Source organism: Ornithorhynchus anatinus, unplaced genomic scaffold (assembly GCF_004115215.2).
Source record: "Ornithorhynchus anatinus isolate Pmale09 unplaced genomic scaffold, mOrnAna1.pri.v4 scaffold_304_arrow_ctg1, whole genome shotgun sequence".
Lineage (NCBI taxonomy): Eukaryota > Metazoa > Chordata > Mammalia > Monotremata > Ornithorhynchidae > Ornithorhynchus > Ornithorhynchus anatinus.
The window spans coordinates 6,741-19,480 of record NW_024396761.1 but is presented as its reverse complement, the minus strand read 5'-3'; the positions used below and the strand labels follow the sequence as shown (position 1 = coordinate 19,480).

The following is a 12,740-nucleotide window of genomic DNA, read 5'->3' as shown; positions in this document are numbered from 1 at the left end:
ACTTATGTCCGTATCCATAATTTTTTTTTTATATTAATGTCTGTCCCCTCCACCTCGCCCCAGACTGTAAGCTTGTTGTGGGCAGGGCACATGTTTACCAACTCTATTATAGGTACTCTTCTAAGCACTTAGTATAGTACTCTGCATATGCTAAGGCCTCAGGAAACAGGATTGATTGATTGATTTCACTGCTTCTGAGACTAAAGATTGCACAATGACTAGAAAACACATATACACACATGTGCGCAGTGCACCTACAAACATACAAGAGCGCACACATTTTGCAATGTGCCTCTCTCCTACCCCCCACGTATTTGTTCCACTCTTTGCTCTAGTGACAGTATGTTGGGCAAGGCTGTAAGAAGTGGTCTGTAAACTCATAGACAAGGCTCATCCCTCGTCCCTAATGGGAGACTCCATTTTTTTTTTTTGGTGGTTGTTATTTAACGGTATTTTTAAGTGCTGCCTATGTAGCACACTGTACTAAGCCCTGGAGTATGTATGCGACAATCAGGTTGGACCCAGTTTCCTAAGATCTCTACAATTTGCTAAGGTCCTTGGAGGTATAAATGGAGAGATGCTTTGTAGGGCATTACTTCTGCAAGTCCATACGGTATATTCTACCCACATCAATTGCAGAAAAAGAGTGGCAGTTTTACGATCTGGGGCTTACCGACTGAAGGTTAGAAATCACCCCTAAACAATTCACACGGCAAAGTCCAACTGAAACTCCTGTTGATTCTTTGGGTGATACAGGTGGGCGATATCGAGTAGACATACTCTTCTCAGGCTCATTATAGGAAATTAGTGACTGAAAGCTAAACAGAAGCATAGTCAGTTAATAAGCAATGCAAAGAGGTGATCTCCTGGAGGGTAACTCTTACTCTCCCCTGATGGGTGGGAACGTAGCCGGGAAAGGAAAGAGAGGGAGAAGGAAGAGAAAGAAGGGGAAAAGGTAAGATAAAGAATAGGGGATGAGAAGAAGGGGAAGGGAGTGGAGAAGGAGAGGACAAGGGAGGGAGGATGGAGGGGAAGAGAGGAATGGGGAAGGAAGAATGAGGAGGAGGAAGCAGATGGGAATGGGGAATACAAGGAATCACTAGCAGTTTTGCAATCTGTTAACTTACATCTTCTCACACCACTGAAACGTACCTGAAAAGATCACTCAGCTTCACAGACTCCAGCCATGACAATTTGCTCTGAAATCCAGACTTTACAATTTGGACAATCTGTAATTTCAGAATACTGGGTAGGAATATGATAAAAATTGAGCTGTTAACTGTAGGTGAAGGAAATGCCACAGAATCCCCTGGCAGTGGGTTTTGAAACAGAAGGAAGACTGAGGAAAGAAAATGAATTTATCAGTAATATTTACTAAGTCCTTTATTTAGGATGGAATCAAGTTCATTCATTCATTCTTTTTTTTTTTTTGAGTGCTTCCTGTATGCAGAGCACTGTTCTAAGTGCTTGGAAAGTACAATTCAGCAACGAAGAAAGACAATCCCCACCCACAACGGGCTAACAGTCTAGAAGCGGGGAGAGAGACATCAAAACAAGTAAACAGGCATTCATATAAGTAAATAGAATTATAGATATGTACAAGTATACAGAAATGCTGCAGGGCGGGTAGGGGGATAGAGCAACGGGAGCGAGTCAGAGTGATGGGGAGGGGAGAGGGAGCAGAGGAAAAGGCGGCTTGGCCACCTGGAGGAGGTGAGCCTTCAGTAGGTGTATGATTATTTGGTAGATTTGAGGAGGAAGAGCATTCTAGGCTAGAGGTACGAAATGGGCCAGGGCTAGATTGCGGGACAGGTGAGAACGGGACACAGTGAGAAGGTTAGCACCAGAGAAGCAGAGTGTGCGAGCTGGGCTGTAGCAGGAGAGAAGGGAAGTGAAGTAGGAGGGGGCTAAGTGATGGCAGTCAAGTGTTTGCCCTAGTACAGTGGAATAAGTAGACATGATTCCCTGCCCTCATGGTGTTTACAATCTAAAGGTGGGGGTAAAGCTGAAAAACAAAGTGTCCTATGGGGGAGGCAAGTGCCTAGCACCCTGTGCCTTAATTTGGTTCCAGCAAATCTCAGCCCTGAGTCATCTCAGTTTGAATGTTTCCTCCGTGCATGTGATCCTCCTACAGAGATACTCTAATATCGGTCTGACCTCTTTCATCTCAAATTGACACTCCCCTGCTAAAGGTCTACCTCTCTTCTGCTCAGACACACTATTTCTCCTCCGTACTCACTCCAATACCCATAGCCCACGCCACCTATTGCTGACATCTAAATCCCTTCTTAAACTTGGCACATAGTAAACACAACCCATAATAATGATAACAAATTTGGCATTGGTTAAGTGCTTACTATGTGCAGGGCACTGCTCTAAGTGCTGGGGTACATACAGTGTCATCAGGTTGTACCACGTGAGGCTCATAATTTTAATGCCCATTTTACAGATGAAGTAACTGAGGCACAGAGAAGTTAAGTGACTTGCCCACGGTCAGACAGCTGACAAGTGGCAGAGGCGGGATTCGAACCCAAGACCTCTGACTCCCAACCCTGTGCTCTTTCCACTCAGCCACGCTGCTTCTCTAATAATATTACCATTATTATTATTAACCCTATTGCATTATTCCAAGTACTCATTGCTCTGCTCAGACTAAGCACTCAAATATTAGCGATTGACTGGGGGATGGCAAGTAGAATTGCACTGACCTCCTTGACATTTCTCCTTTTATCCCTAAACTCCAGTGTTATTGCTTTTCTCCTTTTATATATAGATGGTCGTCTACTTTCAACTGTGGATTTGAACACATCTCGTTGATGTAGGTAATGAAACAGTGGTTGACACATAGTAAGCACTTAGCAAATACCATTATTATTACTATTACCCCCTGTTCTTTCCCAGTCACAGGGTGAAATGGTTCCTCCGGGGTTACGGGAAACTGGGTTTCAGCTCATGGGAGGTATGTTTCCCCTAGGATGTCCAAGAAAGACACGGCCAACCAAAAGGCGGTGATGCAACTGCCCCGGCTGGGCTTCTCAGAGGTCCGGAAGTGGCAGCTGGTCCAGTCTGCGCTGTTCCTCCTGGTCTAGCTGGGGACCCTGATGGGGAATCTCATCTTCATTGCCCTCACTGCCTTCAACCGGTGCCTCTACACCCCCATGTACTTCTTCCTCAGGAAGCTGTCCATCCTTGATCTCTCCCCATCTCTGTCACCATCGCCAAATCCATCCACCACTCCCTGACCGACCGCAGCTCCATCTCCCTCCAGGGTTGCATCATGCAAGTGTTTTTCTTTATTTTCACCACATCCGTTGAGTTGGCCTTGTTCACAGTGATGTCTTAGGACTGCTACTTGGTCATCTGTCTCTTCCTGCCCTTCGAGGCCTTCATACGCAGAGGGGCTTCTTGGAATATGGCGGCGGCTTCCTGGTTTAGGGAGTCCTCTCCAGCTTCAAGCAAATGACCGCCACCTTCTCCATCTCCTTCTGTAGCCCCAACGTGATCCACCAGTTCTTTTGTGACATCCCCAGGTTGTAAGACTCTCATGCTCCAGTCTGAACAGGAGAGAGGTGGGGAGTACTGGCATTACTATATCTCTGGGTTTAATATACTCTATGTTCACTGTCAAATCCCAAGTGTGCATCTTCCAGGCAGTACTGAGGATGCCGGCTGCCAAGGGCTGGGCCAAAGCCTTCTCCACCTACCTGCCTCACCTCACCATCGTAACCCTATGTTATTTTAGTTCCATATGATTTGCCTATTTAAAACCAACCTCCCAGTCCCCATCCACCCCTGACCTCTTGGCGTCCTCATTCTCCACGGTGGTCCCTTCAGCTTTCAGTCCTGCCATCTATGGCCTGAGGGATTGGGATATCCAGTAGGGAGCCTTAGAGGAAATTTTGTCAGAAGATGTCGATTACTTCCAGGATTCTGCATATATATCTTGTTGTGTGCACTGCACTGCATTCGTTGGGAGGTTACCATTAAAGCAGTCCACCACTTGTCTGCTATGGGACTTTGGACAAGTCACAACGCTTGTCTGTGCTTCAGTTCTCTCATCTGCAAAATGGAGATTCGAAACCTTTTGTTCCTCCTAGTAGACTGACAGGTGCCTTGTGGCGCCTGAGTATCTCAACCTGACCTAGTGAATAGAGACTGGGCCTGGGAGTCAGAAAGTCATGAGTTCTGATCGCAGCTCCTCCACTTGTTGTGGGCTGTGTGACCTTGGGCAAGTCACTTCGCTTCTTTGTGCCTCAGTTCCCTCATCTGCAAAATGGGGATTAATACTGTGAGGCCTCTGTGGGTCGGGGACTGTGTCTAATACAATTGCTTTGTACCTACCCCAGCGCTTAAAACAGTGCCTGGCACATAGTAAGTGCTAAACAGATATCATAATTAAATTATTATTACCTTGGGTAGAAACATATATATGCATACATAGATAAAACAACTTCTCTGGGCCTCAGTTACCTCATCTGTAAAATGGGGGTTAAAACTGCGAGCCCCCCTTGGGACATGGACTGTGTGCAACTTGATTAGCTTGTACCTACCCCCAGCCCTTAGTAGAGTACTTGGCATATAGTAAGTGCTAACCCAGTGTTACAGTTATTGTGTATTATTAAGTCATGACCCCTGCCCCGAAGTAGTTTACAGGTGGACAACGGAGACACCCTATAGTGTACAAGGATGAGGAAAAACCATACAATCACAGAGCATGAGCATCAATTGATGGGATAGTGCAATATTAATGACCTGTAATTCCCCAGATAAAAACACAAGTGATAGAGCCCGGACCTGGCTGTCAGAAGTATATGCATTCTAATCCCAGCACCTCTACTTGTTGTCTGCTCTGTGATTAAGCTGCCTCGCTTCTCATTGCCCCAGTTCCCTCATCTGTAAAATAAGAATGAAGATTGTGAGCCCTACATGGGACAGGGACTATGCCTACCAGGCTAGCTTGTGCTCAGTGCTCAGAACAGTGCCTGGCACATCGCGAATACTCAACAGATACCACAATTCTTCTCCTTTTTATTGTTGTTATTATTATGAGCTGAGATGAGATTTCTGGGAGCAGGGAGAATCGATGAGGGAAGACTATTGAAAGAGATGACTTTAGAAAAGGGAAGAGTGGGAACTACTGGATACTTGGCCCTGCCACCAGATTCTCCACCATCCCCTCCCAGACCATCCAACGGACTGTGTTCTGGGTCTCCAACTCTACCATTACTTCTTGACCTCCTCTCCCCAGTTTCTTGGCTCTAATCCTTTCACCTCCCCAGGTCATCCAGTGAATTCTTCTTTGAACCACAGACTCTGCCACCATCCTTCAATTCCCTCATCTTAAAATGGGGATCCAATTCCTCTTCTCCCTCCTACTTAATGATAACAACAATAATTGTGGTATTCCTGAAGCCCTTACTATGTGCCAGGCACTGTACTAAGTGCTGGGGAAGATACCAAATAATCAGGTTATACCCAGTTCCTGTCCCACAGAGCTCCCAGTCTCAATCCCCATTTTATGGGTGGGGTAATTGAAGCACAGAGAAATTACGCAAATTGTCCGAGATCACCCAACAGGCAAGTGGCAGAGCTAGGATTAGAACCTTTTAATTCCCAGGTCTTTACTCTATCCACTAGGTTGGGTTGCTTCTTAGACTGTGATTCCCATTTGGGACAGAGACTGTATCCAATCTGATTCAGCTTGGATCACTTAAACGAATAATAAACCAGTCCAGGGACATGGAGATAAGGGCTCAGAATTCAGCTGGGGTTGGCCAGGACATACGTGGGGAACGGTCTCCATGGAGAAGGGAAGGCCACATGCAATAAACCGGACTCTGCACCCCCTAGACTCACCTAGCGGGCCCGCAAGGTCCCGGCATCCGGAGATGAGACCTCCGCATCTAAGTTGGAATTCGTCAGGACTCATCCCTGTGGTGGAGAGGACATGCAGCCATCGTTCTCCATGGCGACGGGAGGATGGCACGGAGAATGGTCTCCATGGCTAAGGGCAGCACGAAGACCGCCAAGGGACCAACTTTGCTGTGGGGATTGCCCTGTAGGTGTTTCTAAAGAGAGAGTCGCGCTCTGCATCTGCATGGAAGGTCGCCATGGGGCTGAGGGCACATCTTGGTGATCGGGTCCTTCCGTCCACCTGCGGAGTGACCGAGAACCATGGAGAGACAACAAACATTTCCCTCTATCCTCTGTCACGTCCTGGTTCTTTTTTGTTTTGCTGGTTGTTCTAATGGTATGAGATAGTAATTATAATTGTGGTATCTGTCAGCGCTTCCTATATTCACTCTACAGTATTGATTCAATCCTTGTTATGTGCAGACCACTGAGCTAAGCGCTTGGAATGTACAATTTGGCAACAGATAGAGACAATCCTTGCCCAATGATGGGCTCACAATCTAAACTGGAGAGACAGCAATGCAAAGCAGAACAAAACAAAAACAAGACATCATCAAGATAAATCGAATCAAGGAGATATACACCACATTAACAAAATGAATGGGGTAATAAATAATATATATAAAAGAGCACAATGCTGAGGGGAGGGGAAGGGGGAAGAAAAGAGGGTGGGGGTAGGGAGGGGAGGTGGAGCGGAATGAAGGTGGGGGATGCTCAGTCTGGGAAGGAGGAGGAGGTGAGCTCTCAGTAGGGCTTTGAAGAGGAGAAGAGAGTTAGTTTGGCTGATGTGAGGTGGGAGGGCATTCCAGGGCAGCGGTAGAACGTGAGCCAGGGATCGACCGGGGGATAGGCATGAACGGGGGACTATGAGGAGGTGAGCGGCAGAGGAGCGGAGTGTAGGGGATGGGCCGCTGAAAGAGAGAAGGGAGGTGAGGTAGGAGGGGGAAAGGTGATGGAGAACTTTGAAGCCAAGAGTGAGGAGTTTTTGCAACAAAGGTTGAATAGGCAACCACTGGAGATTTTTGTTAAGGGGAGTGACACGCCCAGAGCGTTTCTGTACGAAGATCCGGGCAGCGGATTGAAAAATAGACCGGAGTGGGGAGAGACAGGAAGAAGGGAGCTGCGAGAGGAGGCTGGCAATAATACAGTCGGGGTATTATGAAAGCTTCGACCAGCACGATAACAGTTTGGATGGAGAGGAAAGGGCATATCTTGGCGACATTGTGAGGGTGAGACCGGCAGGTGTTGCTGATCCATTGGATATATGGGGTGAATGAGAGAGATGAATCAAGGTTGAATCAAGATGAATCAAGAGACGACACCAAGGTTGAGGGCCTGTGATACGGGAAAGTTAGTAATGCTGTCCATAGGGACGGGGAAGTCAGTGAGAGGACGGGGTGGGAGGGAAGATAAGGAGATCAGTTTTAAACATGTTGAGTGTTAGGTGGTGGGCAGACACCCAGGAGGTGACGGCCTGGAGGCAGGAGGAGATATGAGCCTGGAGGGAGGGGGAGAGAACCAGAGAGGTAATGTAGACTTGAGTGTCATCTGCGTAAAGAAAGCAGTTGAAGCCAAGGGAGCGAATAAGTTCATCAAGGGAGTGAGTATAGATGAAATATGTCAGAAATTGGAAACTGTATTAAGAGTTGGGGTAGACACAATGTAATCAGGTTATACACAGTGCAAGTGCTTAGCACAGTGCTCTGCACACAGCAAATGCTCAATAAATACGATCGGCTGACTGACTGACATGGGCCTCACAGTTTAGTTGAGAGGGAGAGACAGATAGTTGAATCCCTATTTGTAAAAGGGGAACTGAGGCACAGAGAAGAGAAGTGACTTGCCCAAGATGTAAGTAGGAGGGAGAAACAGGTATTAAATCCCCCTGCTGCCCTTTTGTTTGAGCAAGAATGAAGATGGGGGAAATGTGGTGAGCAAGCAGGCAGTATTGCACTAGTGGATAGAGCCCAGGCCTGGGAGCCAAAAAGACCTGGGTTCTAATTCCAAGTCTGTAACTTGTCTGCTGTGTGGCATCGGGCAAGTCACTTCACTTCTCTTTGCCTCAGCTACCTCATCTACAAACCAGGTTTTAAAACTGTGAGCCCCACCCATGTGGGATACAGACTGTACCCAACCTGATAAGCTTGTATCTCCTACCCTAAGTGCTCAGTACAGTGCCTGAGCCATAGTAAGTTTAGCAAGTACCTCGGTTTCCTTATCCGTAAAATGGGGTTTAAGACTCCTAGCTCCATGTGGGATTCGGACTGGGTCCAAACAGACTAGTTTGTATCTACCCTAGTGCTCAGTTAACAGCTTGGCAAGTAGGAAACACTTAAAATATCATACAGAAGAGAGAGCAAATGGGTTTCCGAATGGTCAAGAGGGGAAAAGATGAAAAAGGGAGACAGAACTGACACTCGGGAAGGGAGGTGGTGGTGCTGATTGTCTGTGCACTGTGAGGCACAGCAGGGGGAGGGCGCTGAGTGTCTAAAACCTGTCTAAAACTGAGCTTATCTTCCCTCCCAAACCTTGTCCTCTCCCTGACTTCCCTGTCACTGTCGACAGCACTGCCATCCTTCCGTCAAACAGGCCCACAGCCTCCGTGTCATCCTCGACTCTGCTCTCTCAATTTACGCCACCCATCCAATCCGTCACCAACACCAGCCAGTCTCACCTTCACAATATCGCCAAGATATGCACTTTCCTCTCCATCCAAACTACTACCGTGCTGGTGCTAGCTCTCAGAAACTCCCGACTGCATTACTGTGTTAACTTCTTCTCGGATCGCCCTTTCTCCGTTTGCTCCCCACTCCAGTCTATTCTTCATTCCGCTGCCTGGATCATCTTCTTACAGAAACATTCTGGGCATGTCACTCCCCTCCTCCAAAACCTCCAGTGATTACTTATGAACCTCGGCACGAAACAGAAACTCCTCATTCTTGACTTCAAAGGTCTCCATCATCTTGCCCCCTCCTACCTCACTTCCCTTCTCTCTTTCTACTGCCCACCCCGTACACTCCTCTTCTCTGCCGCTCACCTCCTCACGGTCCCCCTTTCGCCTCTGTCCCGCCATCGAACCCTGGCCCCCATCCTATCGCTGTCCTGGAATGCCCTCCCTCCTCACATCCGCCAAACTAACTCTCTTCCCCTCTTCAAAACCCTACTGAGAGTTCACTCCTCTAGAAGGCCCCCCCAGACTGAGCCCCCACTTTCCCTCTCCTCCTCCCCTCCCCTTCAACCGCGGACCTCTGCTCTTCCCCCTTCCCCTCCCCTCAGCACTGTGCTTATTTGTATATATTTTTTATTCCCCTATTTATTTTGTTAATGAGGGGTATATCTCTATAACGAGATATAACATCATTAGCGTGATGATGTTGTCTTTTTTTGGTTTTTTCTGTTTTGCTTTGCAGTCTAACCCCCGCGTTTAGACTATGAGCAGGAATTTTTGAGGCAGGAATTGTCTCTATTTGTTGCCCAATTGTACATTTCAAGCGCTTAGTACACTGCACTCCACATAGTAAGCGCTCGATAAATACTATGGAATGAATGAGTGGCTGTGAGGAGAATCGGACTCATTCATCAGGAAAGGGGTGGTTTTCCAATCAACCAATAATATTTTTTGAGCACTTAATGTGTGCAGAGCCCTGTACTAAGCGCTTGGAAGAGTGCAATATAACAGAGTTGGTAGTTGCGTTCCCGGCCCATAAAGAGCTTACAGCCTGGACGGGGAGATAGATATCGATATCAATAAATCAATTAGGCATACATTCCTAAGTGCTGTGGGTTTAGGAGGGGTGGTGACAAAACGGAGCAAATCAGGGCGACGCAGACGGGAGTGGAAGAAAAGGAAAGGAGGAAAGGCCTCTTGGACGAAGGTCCGGAAAAGGAGAAGGAGGAGAGAGAGTCCGTTGTGACTCAGCATCTGGCTGAGGGCGTCATTCAAGTGAGGATAAATTCGACACAGAGCGACCCAAAAAATTCAGAGATGCATTTTTTTCCTTCCCCATTCCTACAGATCACCTTCCCAGAACAGTTACGTTCAACCACTTTTTCTCTGACAACGCAGAACATTTACCTGGAAATGGCCAACTGCACCACAGTGATGGAATTCACCCTGCTGGGGTACTCAGAGGTCTGGGAGTGGGAGCTGGTCCACGCTGCAATGTTCCTCTTGGTCTGCATGGAGGCCCTGATGGGAAATCTCATCATCGCTGTCATCACCTTCGTCCGTAGGCTCCACTCCCCTATTCATTCATTCTCATTTATTGAGCGCTTACTGTGTGCAGAGCACTATAATAAATGCTTGGATAGTACAATTCGGCAACAGATTGAGGCAATCCCTACCCCCCAACTGGTTAGAAGTCTAAAAGTGGGAGACAAGGAACAAAACAAAACAACTAGGCAGGCATCACTACCATCAAAATAGATAAACAGAACCATAAGTAAATGCCCATCATTAATAAAACCAATAGAGCAATAAATAGGTACAAATATATACAAGTCCAGTGCGGAGGGAAAGGGGTTAGAGCAGAGAGAGGGAGTAGAGGCAATGGGGAGTGGAGAAGGAGCAGAGGGAAATGGAGGGCTCAGTCTGGGAAGGCCCCCGGAGGAGGTGACCTCTCAATGGGGCTTTGAATACGATTATTGTTAATAATAAAAATGATGGCATTTTTGAAGCGCTTACCTCGTGCCAAGCACTGTTCTAAGGACTGGGACGGGGGCCGGTGGTGGTGGGGGGGGCGAATAAAAGGTAAGCAGGTTGTCCCATGTGGGGCTCACAGTCTTAATCCCCATTTTACAGATGAGGAAATTCAGGCACCGAAAAGTTAACTGACTTGCCTGAAGTCCCACAGCTGACAAGTGGTGAGGCTGGGATTGAACCCATGACCTCTGGCTCCTAAACCCGTGCTCTTTCCACTGAGCCATGCTGCTTCTCTAATGACAGCATTTGTAAGTGCTTACTAAGCACTGTTTGAAGTGCTGGGGCTGATGGAAGGTCATCATCATTTGGGGCTTAGACTCTTCATCCCCCTTTTACAGTTGAGGTACCTGGGGCCCAGGGAAGTGAAGTGACTGGCCCAAAGTCACACAGCTGACAAGTGGCAGAGCCGGATTAGTACCCACAACCTGTGACTCTCAAGGCCGGGCTCTTTCCACTGAGCCACGCTGCTTCTATTTTTTGGTGGATGTGAAGAGGGAGAGCAGTCCAGATCACAGGACCCCCATGTACCTCTTCCTCAAACACCTGTCTTAAATCTCTGCTAAATCTCCATCAGTAAATCATCTCCATCCTCAACTTTTTGACCAATAACAGACTCATCTCCCTCCTGGCCTGTGTCCTTCAGGTGTTTTTCCTCCTGCTCTTTGTCTATAGTAAGCTGTACTCCCTCACAGTGATGTCTTATGAACGTTACATGGCCATCTGCCTCCCCCAGCGCTACCAGATCATCTTTCATTCATTCATTCATTCATTCATTCATTCAAATTGCATTAATTGAGCCCTTACTGTGTGCAGAGCACTGTAGTAAGCGCTTGGAAAGTGCAATTTGGCAACAGGTAGAGACAATCCCTACCCAACAATGGGCTCATAGTCCAGAAGTGGGGAGACCGACAACAAAACAAAACAAGTAGACAGGCATCAAAAGCATCAATATAAATGAATTGAATTACAGATACATATATGCCCCATTAATTAAATATTTACATATATACACAAGGGCTGTGGGCCGGGGAGGGAGGTAGAGCAGAGGGAAGGAATGGGGTGATGGGGAGAGAGCAGATGAAAGGGGGGATTCAGTCTGGGAAACCTTTCTGGAGGAGGCGGGCTTTCATGAACAGAGGGTCCTACGGGAAAATGGTGGCCAATTTATGGCTCAACGGAGGCGTCTCCACCCTCATGAACATGACCACCACTTACTCTGTCCCTTTAGGCGGATCCAACGTGATCCACCAGTTCTCCTGGGAGAGCCCCCATATCATTAAACTTTCCCAGTCCAGTAGGAAGCTTCAAGAGTATGGAGTAACCTCCTTCTCTTCTCTTCTGGCTTCTACTTGCTTTGTTTCCATAGTCATCTCATACATGGGTTTCTTCCGGGCCATGTTGAGGATGCCAGCCGCCGAGGGCCAGGACAAAGCTTTCTCACCCTGCCTGACTCACCTCTCCATCATCACCGTCTTTGTTTCCAACGGTGATGAGGCCTATCGCAAGCCTGTGTCCAACTCCCACTCGGTGTTGGACCTGCTGATATCTCCGTTCTGTTATGGTGCCACCCCCCGCCCCCCACCCCCAACCCAAACCCCCTCGTCTACAACCTGAGGAACCGCGACCTGAAGACGGCTTTGGGGACGGTGCTGGTGAAAAAGTCTATCAACAGGAGATAAAGCACAAATATTTCTGGTTTTCCAGACCTCCCAGATGTGAAAGGCCGGAAATAACCAAGCAAGTACCCCAGCGATCACAGGCAAAGGAGAAAAGGTCGAAAGTGTCAGGCAGCCTGGACTATTGGAAAGGGAACATGTTTCAGAGTCTGGCTGGGTCTGCTATGTGACCTTGCCATGCCACTTAGCATCTCTCTTTCACCAAGACCAATGTGGATCCACAATCCCGGACACTCTGGACACATGGAAAGGTTGTCAGTCAGTCAATCATATCTATTTAGTGCTTCCTGTGTGAAAAGCACTGTACTAAGTGCTGGGGAGAGTACAGTACAAAAATAAGCAGTCATATTCCCTGCCCACAACGAGCTTAAAATCTAGGGAACAAGTTTATAGTCTGATTTATTTCTTGTTTCTCCACATTTGATGTTTGTAGTTCCTGGACCTCTTTT

General features: G+C 47.5%; 1 protein-coding gene across 1 annotated transcript; it reads left to right on the top strand.

The window, feature by feature from the left end:
* Positions 1-2,975: 2,975 nt before the first annotated feature.
* Positions 2,976-12,229, top strand: LOC120638199 (putative olfactory receptor 14L1). Its single transcript, XM_039911048.1, has 4 exons — positions 2,976-3,083; positions 3,531-3,722; positions 9,980-10,142; positions 11,844-12,229. Exons 1-4 carry the CDS (start codon positions 2,976-2,978, stop codon positions 12,227-12,229), a joined length of 849 nt encoding a protein of 282 aa, XP_039766982.1.
* Positions 12,230-12,740: the final 511 nt, after the last annotated feature.

What these genes read in the sequence shown, in the direction of transcription:
- LOC120638199 (XM_039911048.1), top strand. Translation starts at nt 2,976, where the DNA reads ATGTCCAAGAAAGACACGGCCAACCAAAAGGCGGTGATGCAACTGCCC. An exon ending in AGTCTGCGCTGTTCCTCCTG is followed by an intron (nt 3,084 to 3,530) that starts GTCTAGCTGGGG and finishes TGACATCCCCAG; the next exon opens with GTTGTAAGACTCTCATGCTC. An exon ending in ACCTGCCTCACCTCACCATC is followed by an intron (nt 3,723 to 9,979) that starts GTAACCCTATGT and finishes CTGACAACGCAG; the next exon opens with AACATTTACCTGGAAATGGC.